This window comes from Micromys minutus, assembly GCF_963924665.1.
Source record: "Micromys minutus genome assembly, chromosome: 6".
In the NCBI taxonomy this organism is placed as follows: Eukaryota; Metazoa; Chordata; class Mammalia; order Rodentia; family Muridae; genus Micromys; species Micromys minutus.
The window spans coordinates 15,693,119-15,714,748 of NC_137975.1; the positions used below are offsets into that span (position 1 = coordinate 15,693,119).

Sequence of the window (21,630 nt, forward strand, 5' to 3'; positions counted from 1 at the left end):
TAATACAACCACTCTGGAAATCTGTCTGGCGATACCTCAGAAAATTGGATATAGTACTACCTGAAGACCCAGCTATTCCACTTCTGGGCATATACCTCAGAGACATTATAATACACAACAAAGATATATGCACCACAATGTTCATAGCTGCTCTATTTATAATAGCCAGAAGCTGGAAGGAACCCAGATGTCCTTCAGAAGATGAATGGATACAAAAATTGTGGTACATATACACAATGGAATACTACTCAGCCACCAGAAACAATGACTTAACCAAATTCTTAAAAAGATGGCTGCATCTAGAGAAGATCATCCTGAGTGAGATAACCCAGTCACAAAAGAACAGACATAATATGCAGTCACTGATAGTGGGATGCTAACCCCAGAGGCTTGCACTCCCCCAGCAACAACTCACAGATTGTATGAAGTCCAAGAAATAAGGAAAACAAAACAAAACAAAAAAATACTTACAAAACTAGAAAACTTTAACTATTTTCATGTTACATTTTGTTTTACATGTACTTTAGCTCACTGTAACTATTAAGTTTCAAGACATACTATCAAACCTTGAAAAAAATCAAGTACTGACTAAAAAAAAATAATGATAATAAAGACTGTAAGACATAGTTGGTTAAATCTAGATTGACATAGGTCTCTAAGCCTATAAACCTAAAGAAATGTCATAGGGAAAAGGAGAAGCTGCAGATGTGAACATACATGCAGAACATTGGGTTCCAGGGCATCATTGGAATAGTTCTTTTCTTGGGTAGTTGCGAAAAGAGATACAAGATCCAAAAAAACATTAAAAGCCCAGTAATGTTTGAATATTAAACAATTACCTTGACAATGGATTATCAAATGAAAATATAAGCCAACCTTCCCATTATAAATTGAGTACTGTGTATTTCATTGAATATATGCAGCAAAAATACAGTTTAAAATTATATGTGTGTGTGTGTGTGTGTATGTATATATGCTTGTGTGTGTGTGTGTGTGTGTGTGTGTGTGTGTGTTCCTATGCTTCTATACATGTGAGGAGCTAAGCTGGAAGAACAAAAGTGACTGCCTACACTAGTAGTCACTGACTTGCCTCACTCCTTCATTTCACATCTTTGCTCCAAGTTCTGTTTCCAAGTACAGCTTAGGAATGGATTAAAGTGTAAGCATATCCCTGAGCATGTACACATGATCAAGCTGGACTTGGATCAGGGCTATACTGTATTCTGACTCAGGAAAGGCACTGAAATTAAATATTAAGCATATCTTACAACACGAAAAATTTTGAACAAAATATCTCCATGTTTCAGGATGAAGCAATGACCTATAGATAGTAACTAATAAATACCTACTTTATCTGACATATGAGAAGCATAAAACTTTAGAGAGAGAAATGTTAGGGAAGATTACTCATAAGAACTAGATATATGTAAACATGTTTATGGGGCTGCAAAAGTAATGTCAATAGACCACACGTATAATCAATTATCACATGGGCAATATAGCTTCTACTACATTAGTTAGCTTTCAGCTCCCACTTTACATGAAAGGGCAGTGATTACTGCCTTGTAGAATAGTCAGGTATCTGGTGGAAGATTGATTGCATAGGACCCTTACATTCAATGAAACTTTGGTAACAGAGAAGCAGTTGTTATAGAAGTGGAGAGCATTTGCTGTCTGTAGGCCTGGAGAAGCATCTATATGAAATCTTATAAATCTTCTGTCACTGTCATAATACCTATGCTACAATGGCTCTAAACAAGCAAACATTTATGGCAAGAAAAGGGCCACATGGCCACTCACTGTAGGAATCTGGTGGTCTTACCAACTAGTCCTATTTGTTTTAAGTTTCATGGGATCATTTGTTCTGTATAAATATTGAAGTTTTTTTAAAATTTCCTTTTTTATTTAGCAGCATTGAAAACAAGGTAAACAAGGAATGAAAAAGGTAATGTCCTATCACTGTGAAATCAAACAGAATAGCATGTTTTCTGTTCTCCTAATTATGGAGTTTTACTGCCTGAAGGAATAATGACTCCAATTGGAACATATTAACAAGCCCATTCCTCTTAATTAGATGCTGAAATTTCTCCTGTAATCACTTTGAGCTTATTGTAATGGAAAAAGAAAAGAGAAGAAAATAAAAAACCTAACAGAAAGTACAGTCACTTTGCTTGAATTGATATGACTTATCTTCCCAAACTCAAGTGTATTGTTACTATCAACAACAACAACAACAACAACAAAACAGCAACAACTGCTTAGCATATACTCATTTTTCCCATAGTTCTGGTAAATAAATACAGAGCAAAAACAAAAACAAAATACCTTGGGACCTCAGTAAATAAAATTTGTCTGAAGCAACATTCAGGACTTAAGCTTACTTCCCCAAGGACCAAATAAAAATCTAGATACTTTTGCCCTTACACTGGTAAGTTCCAGATTTTTTATAGAGAGATCAAGGGAAAAGAGAAGAAGATCCCTGGACGCCTGTGGGTTGTTGTTCCTGGTACATGCAGAACCAGTGAACAGCAAAAGACCCTGTCTCAATCAAGAAGGATACAAAATAAATCTACAATAAGAAAGGGATAAATAAGAGCATCTTTAATGTAATTTTCTCAATACTAATTCTGAAAAAGCATCCAATTTTTAAATTGCATCTAACAGACCATTAATTTAAAGGTTGTGTCTTCCTGTGCTAATTGCACTGTTTACAAACATTTTTTTTAAACAAACCACACTGCATTCTAATTTAGTGTAGTCTGGGCTCTTTTCAAAAAAAATTATTTTTCTGACTTAAGGAATTTTACTCTAGAACAGATGGAGATTGTACCATGTGTAGGTTTTTGTCACAAACTCCCAAGAATACACAGCCAAAAACATAGTTTCCCCAAACCAATCTAGGATACAATTATTGTATTCAGATTAACAGGTTCTTCTGAAAAGCCAGCTAGTTTCTGTCCACCTGTGATCAGTTTTGACAGACAAGATTTCCTGAAGACAATATGGCAATCTCTGCTTTTGGTCAGCCCTTCTTGTCAATATTTATGTGGAACTGTCGAAGATAGTTTCCCCCTCGTCTTTTCCTCCTTTCATTCCCATATTTTGCAGTCTTGTTTTGGCTTAGGCCTCTAGCAGTATATCAGTGAATCCAGCTGTTCTTCCATATCCTGTAGAGAACCCATTCTGTTTGGAACTCTGTCTTTCTCTATCTTCCATGCATCTGTCTCTGGATGTCTACTCTGTCTAGTTTTCTATTTCTACTTTCATTGGCAGTGAGCAAATGCTCAGCACTTGATAAACTGATGAATAATATATTACCAAGAAAACATAAAAATGTAGCAACAACATGCAAATGCAGAGATATTTGTATTATTCTCCTTCAATGAAACAGATAACACCAGTGTGTTGAAAAGGGAATATTTATAAAATGTATGTTTTTTCTTCTTGCTGTTTCTTCAGACTAAAGCAAGGACGATTGTTTCATCCATGAAATGCCTTAAATTTCTCTATGCCACCAAAGTGGCCTCTGCTTATAAACCTATTCAGTAAGCTGACCAAACTTTTGCTCATGTCTGACTACCATGAGCTGAAGGGTTGGTTAAGAAACAATTGTTCAGAGTTGGCCAGTTCACTCCATTGTAAACATTTCAAACACAGAATTCATCATTCACTGATGAATCACTGCATTCAAATTTGTCAGATGAATTCATTCCATAGCTGTGGAATGAATTTTAAATAATGATTAAAATACACAAAACAATTTAAGCAACATTAATAGTCTCATTCTTTGCACCCATTTTGTTATTTTAAAGTCTGTGAGTAACACGAGTGTAGGTGACCACAGAGGCCAAAAAGCACAACCCATGCCCTAGGTGAGGAATTACAGGCAGTTGGGAGGTACTGGACATGAATGCTGGAAACACACTAAAAAGACAAAATAAAAGCAAACAAACAAACAAACAACCCAGGCACTCTTAATCACTGTGTCATGTTTCCAAATTCCCACTATTCCCTAAATATTTTAAATTACCAGAAATTTTGCTCTAATAATAATTAGCCTTTTTTGAATAGTTATATACTCTGATCATATTATCCCATTATTGTTGGCTATTTCCCCGCACATTCCAAGCTGTGAATTTGTCAACTACTTACAATCTCATTCTTTTTTTTGTTCAATTTAAAAGTTCTTTGACATAGTATCTTTATGATGACGTACTTTGACATAGTACTTTTAGTTATATCCCCACACTAAATCTAGAGATGTATATGACTAACACTAGATTTACTTCCAACAAATACAATATTTAAAATTGTCATATAGTTTTAATGTTTTGCTGAATTTTCTCTTCAAATACGTATATTTGTATTTTCATTATGAATTGAAGGATTATAAATCTATAAGCCAAGAGACTTAAAATTACTACCTGAGGACCAAGCTATACCACTTCTACGCATATACCTAAAAGATGCTCCAATATATTATAAGGATACATGCTCCACTATGTTTATAGCATCCTTATTTATAACAGAAGAAGCTTTAAAGACCCCAGATATCCTTTAACAGAGGAATGGATACAGAAATTGTGGTACATTTACACAATAAAACACTACTCAGCTATTAAAAACAATGACTTCATTAAATGTGCAGGCAAATGAATGGAACTAGAGAATATTATCCTGATCAAGATAACCCAGTCACAAAAGAACACACATCTTATTTACTCACGGATAAATGGATAATAGGGGTGAAAAAGCTAGGGATATCCAGGGTATAACTCACAGACCATGTAAAGCTGAAAAAGAAGACCAAAGTGTGGATGCTTCAGTCTTACTTAGAAGGGGAACAAAATAATCACTGGAGGTAGGGAAATAAGAAGGAAGTACAGAGGGTCAGGAAACTAAATAGAGGTGTGTAACAGTGGGGATACCAATAAATACCCAATAAAGAGGGGAGAGGGACTGTAGACACCATATCCAGAGGTTAGGCACAGCTCCCGGGTGAGGTATGGGGCCACCTACCCATTTTAAAAATATTAACCCAGGATTGCTCCTATATAGGAAATGCAGGAACAAAGAGTACAATAGACACTGAAAAAAATGTCCATCAAAAACTGCCCCTCCAAAGAATCCATCACCAAACACAGACACTATTGTAGATGCCAAGAAGTGCTTGCTTTCAGCCAATACAGATGTGGATGTTTGCAGCCAACCATCATCAACTGAGCACTGGGACCCCAATGGAGGAGTTATGGGAATGACTTAAGAAAAGCTTAAGGGGTTTGAGAAGAACAACAACACCAACCATCCACACCCCCCCAGAGTTACCAGGGACTAAACCACCAAGAAGTAAGTCTAATTCTAAGGGGTACAAATAAACATAGTTCGAACACACACGAGTGCTTGCGAGTGTGCGTGCACATACACACACACAGACACACACACACACACACACACACACACACACACACTATGCATATGCATATGTGTGTCACTGATTCACAGTTGGTAAATTTAAGGAACGGAGAAGGTTGGAGTGTAGTAACTGAACACTGGGGAAACAGAGAGACTATGGGAAGTACTGGTTAGAGGAAAAAAGCAGTTGCTGAATCAACTGCCAGTTGTTTGAAATGGCTAGCACGATTCCTGGTGCAAGGACTGGGTAACTCATGAGCAGTAGCATCCAGAGCCCTTGGGCAAACAAATCCCAATGAAATAAGATACAAGAGCCAGAGGGTCAAAGTTTAAACCCTAATGTCAAAGCTTATTGTACAGATTCCCTTCTGCAAAGCTATCAAATTGGCAGTGGTATCAGATAGGAGTCTGTGACCTGTGTCCTTCTAACCTCCTAAGAGTCTTCTACACTGTCCATGTTCAATTTGGATTTATCTTATTCACTTATTAACATTATATATATATATATATTGTTGATAATATATTTGTATGATGTTAATTTATTTATACAAATTATATTTATATTATTATTTATATTCAATATCATTTCATGTCTACATTGATTTTAATTTATCATTTAGTTTGTAGTTTACTTGCTGATATATATATGTATATATATATATATATATATGTATATATATATATAGGTTTGTACTTACTTATTTGTATTTTACACATTAATTACATATAATATTTGGATTTTTTGACAATTACAGATTTTATATATTCCAAAATAGCCTTGAACTCACTTTGTTAGCCAAAGATGACCTTGAACTCCTGGTCATTCTTTCACGACCTGTCCAATGCTGGGATTATAGACAAACAGCATCATGCCATATATAGGAGGGCCAAGCCAAGGTTATTTTGAGTGTCAGGTGAGTACTGTACCATGAGAGTCTCAGCCCCAGACACAGGGTTATCTTATCACATTAAGAAAAACACTTTGGGGCTGGTGATATGTCTCTGCAAGTTAAAGTGCTTCCCAAAATGATGATGTGAGTTCAGTCTTGAGAGCCTTCGTGGAAGACATAGAGAATCAATTCATACCAACTGTACTATTACATGGGCATGTGCATATATACATGCACACACACATGAACACAGAGAGAGAGAGAGACACCACACACACAATAGATAAATAATTAAATAAATAAATAAATAAGTAAGTAAATATATCCATCCAAAATAATATTTTTTAAAATTTTCACCAAAATCATGTGGCTACAAATTCCATGCCACTTTTCCAAGAGAGCTGCTCTCTCAGTGCTTTCGATCTGTGTGCAAGGTACAGAAATCTGGACAAGCAACATCATGAACTTAACTTGTTGGCTTAAAAACATTGCAGTTGTGTCACCCGCCATAACACACCGACAGGCTGGGAAATGTCTACATTCATCCCAAACCTTCTATTACATAAGATGGTTGCTCTTTATTTCTACTCACTCACTGTTATCCACTCTGTTTACTAGTGACCCAAACCCACAGAAGTAGAATCTTCCTTCACCTTTTCTCATGCCCCAGCTACTTAGCCACTAAGACCTGCCTTATCAACTTTAGAATCTCTCCTCACAGTAAATGCTGTAGCTCCAGTTTTATGACTCATTATCTCTGGATTGAGTACAAAATTACCTTATCAAAAAGCTGTTTGTAAGCTCCTTTCACGATCATATCCACACTCTACATCACTCCCAGGAACAATATTTCTGTATAAGAGCTAATCTTTTATCCCTTCCTATTTGATCAGCTTCTCTAAATTTCCAAATAACAAAATAATCAATGTCTTATCTTACTGTTGGAGGTCACTACCAATCTTGCTTCTTGCTGTCTTTCTCCTGTCTCAATTCTATACACCATTGCTATCAAGTCAATTTGAATTCCCTAGGTACAAACAAGTTTTGAACCCTTCTGCATCTTTGCAAAGTTGTTTCTGTGATTACCTTTGTATTTACATTTGTGTGTGTGTGTGTGCGTGCATGTGTGAGTATATATGCATGCATGCCACCTGTAAGTGCCAAGTCATGAAGTTGAGTTGTCTGATCTCATCTTCTACATTTTTTGATACAGGTTTTACTTGTCTATACCTGTTTTCTGCAGAAGACCTGGCTCATCATAATCCAAGGTTTTGTTTGCCTCTGCTTACCTTTTCTATTAGAAACACTAAAATTACAAGTGTGTTGTGCCATACCCAGTTTTAGATCTATCCATGGACTAGATGATTCTAAACTAAGTCCTCATTCTTGTCTTAACTGCTGAGCCATCTCTGAGCCCCAATACTCCTTAATCTTTCAATATCTACTTAGGTGCCTTCTTCACTGGAAAATGCTTTGCAGATCACAAGAGTAAGTTAAGACTCCCAAATTTTTTACAAACCTATATACACTAAGATTCATGGTATAGTTTGCTTCTGTCATCGTTCAGTCTCCTATGGTATTAAGAGTCCTTTGAATCAAGAGACTTACCACCACCTCTATGCAACTCTGATAAACAATAGTTCTAAGTTCTTGCCTTCTAGAATACATAAAGTACCCAGGCTTGTTATCAACCTGCTTTGTCAGTCAGTGACACCCTCAGCATCTCTAGTACTTTATCTAGGACACCTGAGGTCAATGTCTAGCAATCGCACCAGATAACTCATCTTGGACTGCATTTCTCTCATGTTTGCTTTTACTCTTTCATGCTGTAACCACTGCAGATACTACCATTCAACAACTCTCACAACTCTCTCTCTCTCTCTCTCTCTCTCTCTCTCTCTCTCTCTCTCTCTCTCTATCACTCTCTGTCTGTCTGTCTGTCTGTTTGTCTCTCTATCTCCATGTGTGTGTTACTTATATGTATATGTGTATGTAATATATATATATTATATATATATATATAAAATGTATGTGAATGTGTGTATGTATGTACATTCAAATACTAAGAACTAAAACCTGGACTGGATCATACACATCTGATCCTGATAGGCCATATCTCAGTAAAAATAGCTCAACCCATTAACGTGTTTTACTGACTGTAAGATCTCAAAGTCACATGGTCACTTGCACATAATGGTGCTATTACACAGCTGGAATGCACATGGCTAACAATAATGAACACTGAGTGAGTAGATGCATGAATTGGTAGGTGTTTGATTCATTTTTTTTATATGAGAAGTAAAAGTACCACAAGCATAGTGTTACATGGCTGGGAATACAAAGTATCCTGTAAAAGCTTTGTGGGATATAGAAGCACTTCTTTATCAGGGCTACTTGGTATACTCTTACCTCACTCTAGAATGTTTTCTTTAATTATTCATATGAGCATTGAGAAGGGAATTTAAACAGTGGTGTCTGGACAGATGAGATAGCTCAGTGCATACATGTGTCTGCCACCAAGCCTGATAATCTTAGCTCCATCCATGAACTCCATAATATAGAAGGACAGAACTGCATCTAGCCATGCCATCTGACTTCCACATACATGGCATAGCATACACACACACACACACACACACACACACCTTTCCCCCCCCCACAAATACATATTAAAATTTAAAAATTAGTAACATAATATTGATGCTTACTGAAAATATTTTTAAACTTACTTTCATTCTTAAAGATATATGCACCATCTCTACAAATTCAAATTACAGAAAAAATATTATAACTATTAATATACAACATATACTTACTACTTACTTACGTTTTATATAAATGTGAAAATGTAAACTGTTTGTAATATGTATAATTAGAATATTTAGTCTCTTTTGATCCACTGGCAAATTTGGAAAATTGATTTCCGTTTTCTCATCTAGAGGTAGCTATGTACAGAACATAGCAGCAATCTTGGTCTAGATCTGTTAAGAATCTTGCATTTTTATGGAGGTACCACAACGAATTAAATATGTGAGACCTTACCTACATGAGTTTGATTACAGAAAATAACAAAGTATTCTCTAAGTGAAAAATGATCAAATGAAGGGTAGAATATTTATAGTTGTAAATTTGAGGTATGAAATTGATTTTCTCAATTATTCCTACTTTATAATTTGCAATCAAGTATACTGACTCAGTTTAAATATTGACAGTTCACCATATTTGGCTAAACAGTAAGTAAGCCTAGGTGTTAAAAACAGGCATACTTGCTCATTCTTATAACACAGGTAGCCAATAGTAACTACATGGTCAAAGCTGGACAAAGGTTTTCATCACCTAATTTACTTGTATACTATCAACTGTGTACAATTTGATTTAACGGTATCAAAAATAAATCATAAATTATACTCCACTTGTTGTCTCTATGGAATAATGATTCAAACATGAAAGGATGTCCCTAATGAGGAAAACTAAAGTTAAATGTTTTTTGTCTAAGTTTTCAAAATTTAATTGAACTGTTTTTAAATTTATTTATTTAACTTTTATTTTTATGTATTTAGTGGGCACATATATGTGCTTATGTGCCAGATGCATGCAGGAACTTATTAATTACAGAAAATAGCATTAGATACCCTAGAATTTTAGTTTAAGAAAATTACGAGCCACCAGGTAGATTAGAACCTAATTTTGATCCCTTACGAGAGTACTTACTGCACTTAAGTAATAAATTATCTCTTTACCACTTTATTTTTAATAATATGCATCCAAAGGTAAAGACTTATGAGCTCAAGGAAAGCCTGGTTTACTGAGTGAATTCTAGAGAAGCTATGGTTACACAATGAAAACCTGCCTAAAAACAAAACAAAACCATAAACGAAAAAAATCAATCATGATGATGTGCATGTGCCTATACACTTAGATAGCCAGGTCCAAAAAAAAAAAAAAAAAAAAAAAAAGGTTTTGGAGCTTGAATTACAGACAGTTAGGAATCACATAATATCACAGCTGAGAAGTTAGCTCATGTACAGTCACATATCAACTCACCATAAAGTATATGTGCAGTATTTATGAAGGTAGGAACCACAGCCAGGCAGCATGTGAGCCCATGCCATAAGACAGCCTGCCAATCTTACCAAGAAATATGGAGAAGAGCCATGGAGGCAATGGGCATCCAGAATGAGCACATTTTCTTTTGAGGTTTTATGTACAATATGTCATTTTGCCCTTTAGAAATTAGAATTTTGTAACTTACCTTCATATAACCAGTCAGCGATCCCATTAAAAACAATTCCTTCTTTTCCTGAAGATGTTAGTCGTAGAGAACTGCTCTTGATATCAGGTTGATAGTAGATATTGTTTTCAAAGATATAAATCTGGATTAGAAAATACAGGAAAGAAAAAGATCCAAATATGTTAGTATGTCTTTCTTTAACATTTGCATTGTAGAATGACTTCTAGATGGGATCATTGTTTGCTACCGGCTTTCAGAATGATATTATTTTGTGTTTCTATTTACATGGCATTGAAAGATTCATGGCCATATCCTTTTTTATCTTTAGTAACATTAGCTGGTCATTTGGAAGTTTCATGGCATTAAAATGTTCTAACCCACATAATTATCAATGGTATTTTATCTACTTCATAATGAGTGTCTCATATTGGCAAATTGTTTTTGGCAGGGAAATGATATTTTACACACTCAAAAGACTGATCACTGACATGAGATGCTATTGTAACAGTAAGCCAGTCTGTTTGTGAAACTTCAATATAAATGCTTTGCTTCTATACAAATATTCTTAGTAAATTACAGACCACAATTCTACCAGAAGACTCCCACTGTACCAGAGGGTATGCTGCTACTAAAAACCCCAAGTAATACAAAGACCACTGCCCACTAATACCTCTGAAATCCCTCCCAACAATCACAACAAAAGTTCCCTCTTGTGCTCCATAACCTTGACAAAGTATCCCACTCAATTGCAGGTGATGCTTATACTAAGAACACTATGAAGCCCAGATAGAAGAAGGCCAAAGGTGACAATGCTTCAGAGGTCATGCCAATACACAGAAGCTCAGATCCAACATGAGTACTCAACACCCACCCCCCAGATCTCACAAAGACCAGCAGATACAGAGTAGAGACACACTACTGGAACTAAAGACTTGCTGATCGCCAGAACCACAGGCTATTCAGCTTAAAAGACCAGAAAGGAAACAGAAAGATAGGTGAAAATTATAAAAAAAAATTATCTAACAAAACAGTCAGAAATCAGCAGCAAAATATATAATAACCTTGAACCCAGATGACTAGCAGCTAGCATAAGACCATAACAACATCCAGGGGAAAATGTCAACACCAGAGTCCAGTTATTTTACTATATTTATTATAGCAAGCATGGGATAGTCCAAAATAGCCAAATCACAAAAAAATTAACTTAAATGTAATCTTGCGATGAGACCAAAGGGATACAAATTAGAAAAAAAAAAGGAGACAAAATATCACTATTTGCAGATGATAGGATAGTATACTCAAGTGATCTCAATAATTCTGCCAAGGAACCCTTAACCTGATAAACAAATTCAGAAAAGTGGCTGGATACAAAATTACCTCACAGAAATCGGCAGCCTTCCTCTACGCAAAGGATAAACATACTGAGAAAGAAATTAGGGAAATCATACCCATCACAATAGCCACAAATAATATAAAAAAACTTGATGTGACCCTAGCCAAGGAAGTTATAGCACTGTAGGGTAAGAACTTCAAGTCTCTGATCAAAGAAATCAAAGATCTCCCATGCTCATAGATTGGCAGAATAAATATAGTAAAAATGGCCATCTTGCCAAAAGCAACTTACAGATTCATTCAAAATCCCAACTCAATTCTTTATATAGTTGAAAAGTACAATTTGTTATTCATTTGGAATAATGAAAAGCCAGGGATAGCCAAAAATTTTCTCACTACTAAAAGCACTGTTGGTGAAATCATGATCGCCAGCTTCAAGCTGTATTATAGAGCAATTGTGGTAAAAAACAAAATAAAAAGGATTAAAGGATTGTATTGGTACATAGACAGGCAGGTACACCAATGGAACAGAATTAAAGACCCAAAAATGAACCCTCACACCTATGATCACTTGATCTTTGACAATGGAGCTAAATCCATCCAGTGGAAAAAGATAGCATTTCAACAAGTAGTATTGGTTCAACTGGTGGTCAGCATGTAGAAGAATTCAAATTCTTCTTATCACTCTGCAGAAAGCTCAAGTCCAAATGTATAAAGGACCTCCACATAATACCAGATACACTTAAACTAATAAAAGAGAACGTAGGGATGAGGTGCAAACACTTGCTCTAAGATAAAGAATCAGCAAAAGGGACCTCATAAAACTGCAACGCTTCTGTAAAGCAAAGGACATTTTCATAGGACAAAATGGCAACCAGCAGATTGGAAAAAAAAAATCTTCACAAATTCTATATCTGATAGAGGGAGAATATTTAATATATACAAAGAACTCAAGAAGTTAGACACCAGAGAATCAAATAACCCTATTAAAAATGGGGGAAAGCTAAATAAAAAATTCTCTAGTGAAGTATATCAATTGGCTGAGAAGCACCTAAAGAAATGTTCAACGTATTGATAGAGACACTAGATGCTGGAAGGGCATGGCCAGATACTTTATAAACTCCTAGAGACCACAGATACCAGCCCAGACTATTATATCTAGCAAAATTTCAATCACAATACTTGCAGAAAGCAACTCCACAACAACAACATTGCCATATTTAAATAGGATTAATTTATGAATTCAGCCACACAAAATGGCTAGAAGGAAAGCTTCAAACCAAGGAGAATAACTACACTAATGAAACCATAGAAAATACATAATTTCAGAGTAGTAAAATTTTTAAAATTAATAAAAAAATAAAAGCATAGACTACTACCACAAAATGATAGGAATTAACATAGACTGGTCATTAATATTTCTCATTATCAGTGGACTCAATTTCTTAATATAAATTTGCAAGATTACAGAATGGATGTAATAAAAATAGCAGAATCTATTCATTTAAACCATTAACAAAATATACGTTGACATGTAGGATAGACATTTTCTCAGTGTAAAGGGGGGAAAAAGAACTAAGAAAAGAAGCTGGCATAGTGTTTCCTTTACCTCACAAAAAGATTTCTAACCAAAATCTATCAAAAGAGATGGGAAAGGACACTTCATATACATCAAATAAAAAAAAATCTTAAGAAGACCTCTTAAATCTGAAACTTATGCTCCAAATGCAAGGACATCTATGTTTATAAAAGAAACATTAAACTTTAACAAACTAAAATTAATCAAGAATATTAAAAGTATAAAAGAAACAAGGTAAAGTCACACATTGAACCATTTAGCAGCGGGATCCTTCGACCCATTGATCTCATCAAGACAGGACATGCAGACAGAAATCAATCAGAGGAATAATGGAAGTAACACATGTTATGACTCAAATGGATCTAACATAGCTACAAAACATTTTATTATAACACAAAAGAATACATCTTCTTACAGTAGTTTATGGAACCTTCACCCAAACTGACCTCATTGTTTGTCACAACGAAAGTCTTTAAACACACACACACACACACACACACACACACACACAAATAGAAATAACCCATGGTATCTTATCAGACAACTACAGATTAAAGCTGTATTTTAAGAATAATAGCAAAGACAGTAAGCCTACAAACACCTGGAAGCAGAAACCTTGTTTACTAAATGACCACTGGGTCAAGGAGAAATAAAGATTTAGAATTTAATAAAAATGAAGGAACAACATGCTCAAACTTTTGGAACACAAGAAAACAGTGTTTAGAGAAAAGTTAATACCAATTTAACAGCGAATTGAAAGCTCTAGAAGAAAAGAAATGAAACACAAACAAGAGAAGGAGATGGCAGAAAATAATCATACTTAGGACTGAAATCAATAATATAGAAACAACGAGAATATTAAAAAAACAATGAAAAAAAGCATTAGTTCTTTGAGAAAATTCACAAGATATGAAAAGCCTTATCTAATTTGTCTATAAGTAGAGCAAGAATATCTAAACTGACAAAATCAGAAATAAAAAGAGGGTTATAACAACAGATGACAGGTAAGTACAAAGAATCATTAAGTCATTCTTGAAAATGAACCTGCACTGTACAAATTTGTAAAATCAAAAAGAAATAGAAAAATTCCTTAATTAGTACCAGCTGCCAGAGTTAAATCAAGATCAGATAAACAATTTAAATAAATTATAATATCTAAGAAATTACAAGCATTCATCAAAAAGTCTTCAAACCAAATCAAACAAACAACAAAAATCAACACAGGGTCATACTGTTTGGCACAGATTTCTACCAGCCTTTAAATAAAGAGCTAATACCAACATTCATCAAATTATTTCAGAAACTAGAAACAGAAAAAAAGTTGCCAGACTCATTTGATGTGGACACAGTCACCCTGATGACCAAACTACAAAAAGACACAACAAAGAAAGAAGATGACAAGCCAATACCCCTCATGAATATTGATGCAAAAGCACACAATAAAATGCTTGAAAACCAAATTTGAGAACACATCCAAAAGATCATTCACCATGATCAAGTAAGCTTTGATCCAGAAATGCAGGGATGCTTCAACATATAAAAATGTGTAAATGTAACTTACAATGCAAACAAACTGAAAGGCAAAATGAAAACACAGATCATTTCATCATCTCTAAAAGCCTTTTACAAAATCCAACATCTCCTCTTGTAAAAGTCTTAGAGTGATCAAGGACACAAGACACATACCTAACATAATATAGGCAATACACAAAAGGCCTATAATCAACATAATATTGAATGGAGAGAAAAATCAAAGCAATTCCACTAAAATTAGGAATAAGAAAAGACTTCCCATTCTCTTTACCTTTATTTATTATAGTACTTGAAATTCTAGCTAGAGCAATATGACAACAAACCAAGATCAAGAGAATACAAATTGTAAAAGAAGATGTCAAAACAATTATTTGCAGATGATATAATAGTATACATAAATGAGACAAGAAATTCTACAATGGAACTCCTACCACTGATAAACACTGTCAGCAAAGTTGGTGGGTAGAAGATTAACTCAAGAAAATTAGAAGCCCTTCTATATAGAGATGATACCTTTATTCAGAAAGAAAGCAAAACTAACTTTTCAGAATAGTCACAATCTATATAAAATATGTTGGCATAACTCTAACCAAGCAAACAAAAGACCTGTATGACAAGAACTTCAAGTCTCTGAAGAAAGAAATCAAGGAAAATATCAGAAGATTAAAACATCTCCTGTGCTCTCATATTTTTTTGAATTAACATGGCAAAAATAGATCTTATAAAAAGAAATCTACAAACTCAATGCAATCCCCATGAAAATTTCTACACGATATATTATAGACCTGGTTAGTACAATACTCAGCTTCATATGGTAAACAAATCAAAACCAACATGATACAGAAAACAATCCTATACAATAAACCAACTTCAGCAGTATTATCATTCCTCATACATCTGCAGTACAAGCTGCAACACAAAGCCATAGTAATAAAAACAGCATGATACTGGCATGAAAACAGTTATTTGCATAAATGGAATCAAATCAAAGAACTGGACATAAATCCAAATACCAATCGACAACTGATTATTGGCAAAAAAAAAGCCGAAAATATAGAGTGGGAAAGGGAAAGCATAGTCAACAAATGATGCTAGCCTAGCTGGATGTCTGCATGTAAAAGAATGCAAATAGATTCACATCTATATCCCTGAAGAAAGTCCAAGTATATCAAAGGCTTCAATATAAAACCAAATACATGGAACCTGATAAAAGAAAAGGTGAGAAATAGCATGGTATGCACTGGGGAAGGAGACAACTTTCTGAACAGAAGATTATAGTTCAATGACAATTAATAAATGGGACCTCATAAAACTAAAAAGTTAGTGTAAAACAAATGACATTTTCAATAGTACATAATGGCAGTCTACAGAATTGGAAATATCTTTAACTATCACACATGTGACACAGGGTGAATCCAAAATATATAAGGTTTTGAACTCAAGAAGGTAGACATCAACAGACAAAACAATCCAATTAAAAATTGAGCAGAGATATAAACCTAGAATTCTAGACAGAGGAATCTCAAAAGACCCACTTAAAGAGACTTCATTCTTTGCCATTAGGGAAAAATGAAATCAAAATGACTCTAAGATTCCATCTTATATCTGTTAAAATGACTAAGATCAAAACCACAAGTGACAGTTCAGGCTGGCGAAGATGTGGATCAATGGGAACAGACCTCCATTGCTTGTGGGAGTATAAAACTATAAAGCCACGTTGAAAATCAATATGACAGTTTCTCAAAAGAAAAAATTGATCTACTTCATGACAGAGCTATACCACCCTTGGGCATATATATCCCAAGGTTACACTATCATACAATAAGGACACTTGCTCACCCATGTTCACAGTGCATCATTTGTAATAGTAACTGAAAATAACCAAAATCTGTCACTCAATAGATGAATAGATATATAAACTGTGGTACTTGTATACAGTGAAATCATACTCAGCTGTTAAAATAATGCCATCATAAAATTTTCAGAAAAATTAACAAAAAAATAGCATTCTAAGCACAACCCAGACTTAGATACACACACACATACACACACACACACACACACACACACACACACACACACACACACACATTCATAAGTCTCTATTAAGTATAAAGTAAAGGATAACTATGTTGAAATCTGCAGACCAAGAGAAGCTAATTAAGAAGGAAGGCTCAAGGGTGGATACTTGGCTCTGTATGGAAAAAAAAAATAAAGATAGTGGGGAGAGGTGTCTGGGAATAAGCGGGATCAGGTTGGGTAAAAATGGAGGAACAGCGTACTTTAAAAGATGGCTGGAATTGAGGGGGCATCTTGGTGATGAGCTAGAAACCTATCAATGGAAACTCCAAGGATAAAATGTCAGACCCTAGCTAAGATTACTAAGAATGGGGATACAGAGCTTGAACTGGCTATCATCTGTAACAGGCAAGAATTCCAATGAAAAGACTAAGACAATAACCCAGCCCCATAACATATGACCTATGATTGGTTCTGCCTACAAGATGTGCTGGGGTAAAGGTGGCACAGATATTGTAAGTGTGGCTAAACAATAGTTTGTCCATCTTGAGACCCATGTCAGTAAATCTATAAGAAAAAACATTGAATAGTACTTATTGATATTTCATATATTACTGGGTATATTTGTGGAAGTTTGAATACAGATGACCTCCCTGTGTTTGAATGCTTGGTCCATAGTGAATGACACTTTTAGGAAATGTGTCGTTGGAGTTGGTAGGACCTTGTTTGAGGAAGTTTGTCACTTGTGGGGGCAGGCTTCCACATCTTATTTGCTCAAGTTATCCTCAGTGTGGTGACAGTCCCACCTTCTGCTGCTTGTGGATCAAGGGACAGAACTCTCAGCTCCTTCTACAGCACCGTGTCTATCTCTATGACACCAGGTTTTTTGCCATGATCATAATGAAATATAATTCTGAACTTAAGAGAGCCACAGATAAACATTTTTCTTTATAAGAACTGCAGTGGTCAACATCAAGAACTTCAGTGTCTCATCACAGTAATAGAAGCCATAACTAGTAAATCCTTAAAATAATAAAAATTCTTTATATGGATATAGAGTATCTGAAATTCTACTGTTCTGTGGAGAATTTGAAAATAGTGAGTGGTGGGTTATATGGAATACATAATTCTACTACGAGAAATCATATATATTACAGTATAAATAACAGTCTAAGAATAAAAATGTTTTTATGAGAGATATGAATAGAGATACAATAGAATTCCTATAGTCAGGAAGTTGAAATTTAAAAACCTTAGTGACTTCCATGTTTTTTTCTAGACATTCTTAACTGAAGTAATTTTGCATAAAGTGTACCTAATATTTACATTGCTCTTGCATATTCACTACAAAGAATAAGTAAGGTGCTAAATGCATACACATGCCTGTTTCCCATGTAAGGCCGACTTTACACATGTCAGCGTACTTTAAAATCCTAAACATTTCAAAGGTGTATGTTTCCACCCGAATGATCCCAGCTATTGGCCAGTTGCACACATTATACAGGATAAACCTGTATTTATTAGAGAGAGTGAACGAGCACTAATGATGACAGAGTAATAGATTCTAGAGCTTGAATGTACTGTTTGTATTGCAGTGGTATTTTCAGGAGCTAACAGAAAATAAACAATGCGTCTTATTTAACAGAAAATTGGTGGCAAATCATATACATCTCATAACTCAAGCCACTGTTGGGAAAGTTGGGTGCTTTATATAAAATGACATGCTTCTAAATCTTTATTGCCACATGATTGTTTTTTCTAAATTAAGATCTTGTGTCCTTAAAACTCAGTAATTAAACTAAACTGTAAAGGTTCCAGGAAGTAAACCATAGTAACAAGCAAAGAAATTTCCTGAAACTTACAAGATTGAGAAAGCTCCACTCCAAGGTTGTATGAGCCCTGACAAGAGCTGGGGAAAAGACACTCTTCAGCCTGCACATGTTCCAGAAAGCTCTAGAAGTGCAAAGGCCATCAATAATCACATTTACTGAGTGGGTTTTTTGGTGAACCAACCACCTTTGAGTTACCTATGCTTTTGTAAATATTCCCTCAATAAATTGTTTATATGTAGCCCTAGCCTACAATCCAGTTCTGTCAGCCTTATTGGATGGAATCACTTCTTTGTTCTGTAACTAGTGCCCTTTCAGGATGAATAAATGTTTGTTTACATCATTCCATGAAAAGTCAAAGAATATTTATATTTCAAAGGAGGAAATTAATAAGATTCAAACTCAAATAATTACTCAAATACTCATGACTTCAGAAGATGTATAACTTATCTAAATGTATTGGTAAGGAATTACATTAATATTTTAAAAACCAATTGGATGGGGTTCAGAATCCATATGCAACTTTCCCCAGTTCCAATGGAGAATATGAGAAAGCAACATGGAACCAAAATGCTATTACCATTCTATTCAAAGTTTCAAGTCAAAAGAGTGTCCCCAAGAGAGTAATTTTCTAATGAACTAAAATAAATTAGTGGCAGCCTTTGTGGTGTGTATATTTACAATCTAATCTATTTTCAGCTGTCAATTTTTAATGAATTGATGTTTTCTATTTCTCTCTAATAATCAGAAGTCATAAACTTGCTTAGCAACTATTGGGCTGTGCTAGCTCTCAGGTACCATCCGTGGAATCTGGTAACCTCAAATTAGATGCTAAAGACTCATGCCAAGCTGCTGCTAGGTATTTTTTATTTAAATTTTATTTATTTTGGCATAATGTGTGTGTGTGTGTGTGTGTGTGTGTGTGTGTGTGTGTGTGTGTGTGTGTTGAGTATTTACAAGTATAAACAGGTACCTGTATCTGCATAAGAATCAGAAGATGGCTTTAAGCTTCCTGGACCTAGAGTTAATATATTTGTAAGCCTCCTAATGTGTTTCAATGAATCCAAACTAGGGTTCTTAGCCAAAACATCAAGAAAACTTAACCATTTAGCTATGTGTCCACTTCTGCTTTCCACAAACTCAATTCAAGACAAATCATACAGAAAATGCACAAACATAGACATCAATACTATGTATTTTAGATGTCACCAATTAAACTGTCATATTTTGAGATTATTAATCAAGTTCTTTTATTAACCACCTATGAAGCCTAATAAAAACAAAGTGATTGCTGTTTGATGAAATAAATCTCAAATTCATAGAGCATGCCAATTCCCTAGGTTTTCAAAAATCTGTTGTCTTATTTTATCCATATAATAGCTTAAAATCTGAAATATTCTGAAGAGCACAATAGGATAATCAAAATAGCAAGACAAAATTTTGCTGTTAGGAAGTATTATGAAATGGTTATTTAAACCATTTCCATACTGTTTATTGTCAAGTGACTAGAAATAATATAGTATTGATAGAAAGAATGCATTCTTCTTATCATCATTTTACTTTTGAGACAAACTTTTGTTATGTAGCCCAGCTTGCCTCAAACTCATCTCTCTTGTATGATATTACCTTAGTTTGAATTATTATTGCTTCAGTGAACCAACCAAGACAAAAGCAAGTAGAGGAGGAATGGGTTTATTTCACTCACACTTCTGTATAACTAAATGTTCATCTTTAAAGCAAGGAGGATAGGAAGTTAAACACACCAGGAACTTGGAGGCAGGAACTGATGCAGAGGCCATGGAGGAATGCTGTTTATTAGCTAGCTTTTCACAGCTTGCACTGACTGATTTTTTTTATACAACCCAGAACCACAAACCTAGGAATATATCTATCAATAATTGACTGGTCCCTCCATATCAATCACTAGTTACTAAATTCCCTTATATGACTTCCTATATCTTGATTCTAGAGAGACATTTTTTTTTCAACTGAGGCTTCTTCCTCTCAGACACAACATGGTATATTATGTCAAGTTGACATAAAATTAACCAGCAGAGTATTTTTAAGAGATATTTTAATTTTTTATTTGATTTTAGTTTTCTATGTATGCATATCTATAAACATGAGGACAATTACCTGTAGAGTCCAGGAAAGGAAACTATAATTTTTGAGTGTTGTGAGATGCTCACTATGATTAGGATGAACCAAACTCGTGTACTCTGAAGGAGCAGCATGTGCTCATAATTACTGAATCATATTCCAGGCCCAAAAACAAATTTCATTTTTCTATATCTTTTTTTCTTGCTTCAACCAGGACAAAAGATGCCTCTGCTGGACATCTCAACACCATGGATTATCAGTGATCAAATGAAGAGCAGAATTTGTTGCCCCCCACACCTAAAGTAACATGGAAGTACAGGAAGGAATGAAGTAGCAGCTTTACTTAGTTACAGGCTCACATTATGTAGTTCAAGCTTCCTTTTAGTTCATCTTCCTACTCTCACCTGCCTATTTCTAATATTACAACACAGAGTCCACCACACTTGCTTAAAAATGAACTAAGATATGATGGTAGAAAATGATCACAGTGTCAATAGTCTAGTGTGATGTGTTCTACCAACAAAACATTTTTTTCATAATATTATCAAAACTTTTAGGCATCTTAAAAGACATTAACAGATTTGAATGGAATGGAACTATAAATCTAGCTACAAGACTCTTATGCCCTGTGCAATAATATGTAGACTCATATTCAAATGAATACAAACTCATATAATTAAAAATTAAATCAAATTTTTAAGATAA

At 34.7% G+C, this 21,630-nt stretch overlaps 1 protein-coding gene across 5 annotated transcripts in view; it reads right to left on the reverse strand.

Annotated features, from left to right (window-relative positions):
* DPP10 (dipeptidyl peptidase like 10) overlaps positions 1–21,630 on the reverse strand; it is a gene marked incomplete at both ends in the record, with an annotated part of 1,446,555 nt that overhangs the window by 88,184 nt on the left and 1,336,741 nt on the right. For all 5 annotated transcript variants that reach the window (XM_080918333.1, XM_080918332.1, XM_080918331.1 and 2 more), the window contains one exon: positions 10,555–10,675. In XM_080918333.1, coding sequence (XP_080774459.1) covers positions 10,555–10,675 — 121 coding nt within the window. The remainder of the gene's footprint in view (positions 1–10,554; positions 10,676–21,630) is intronic.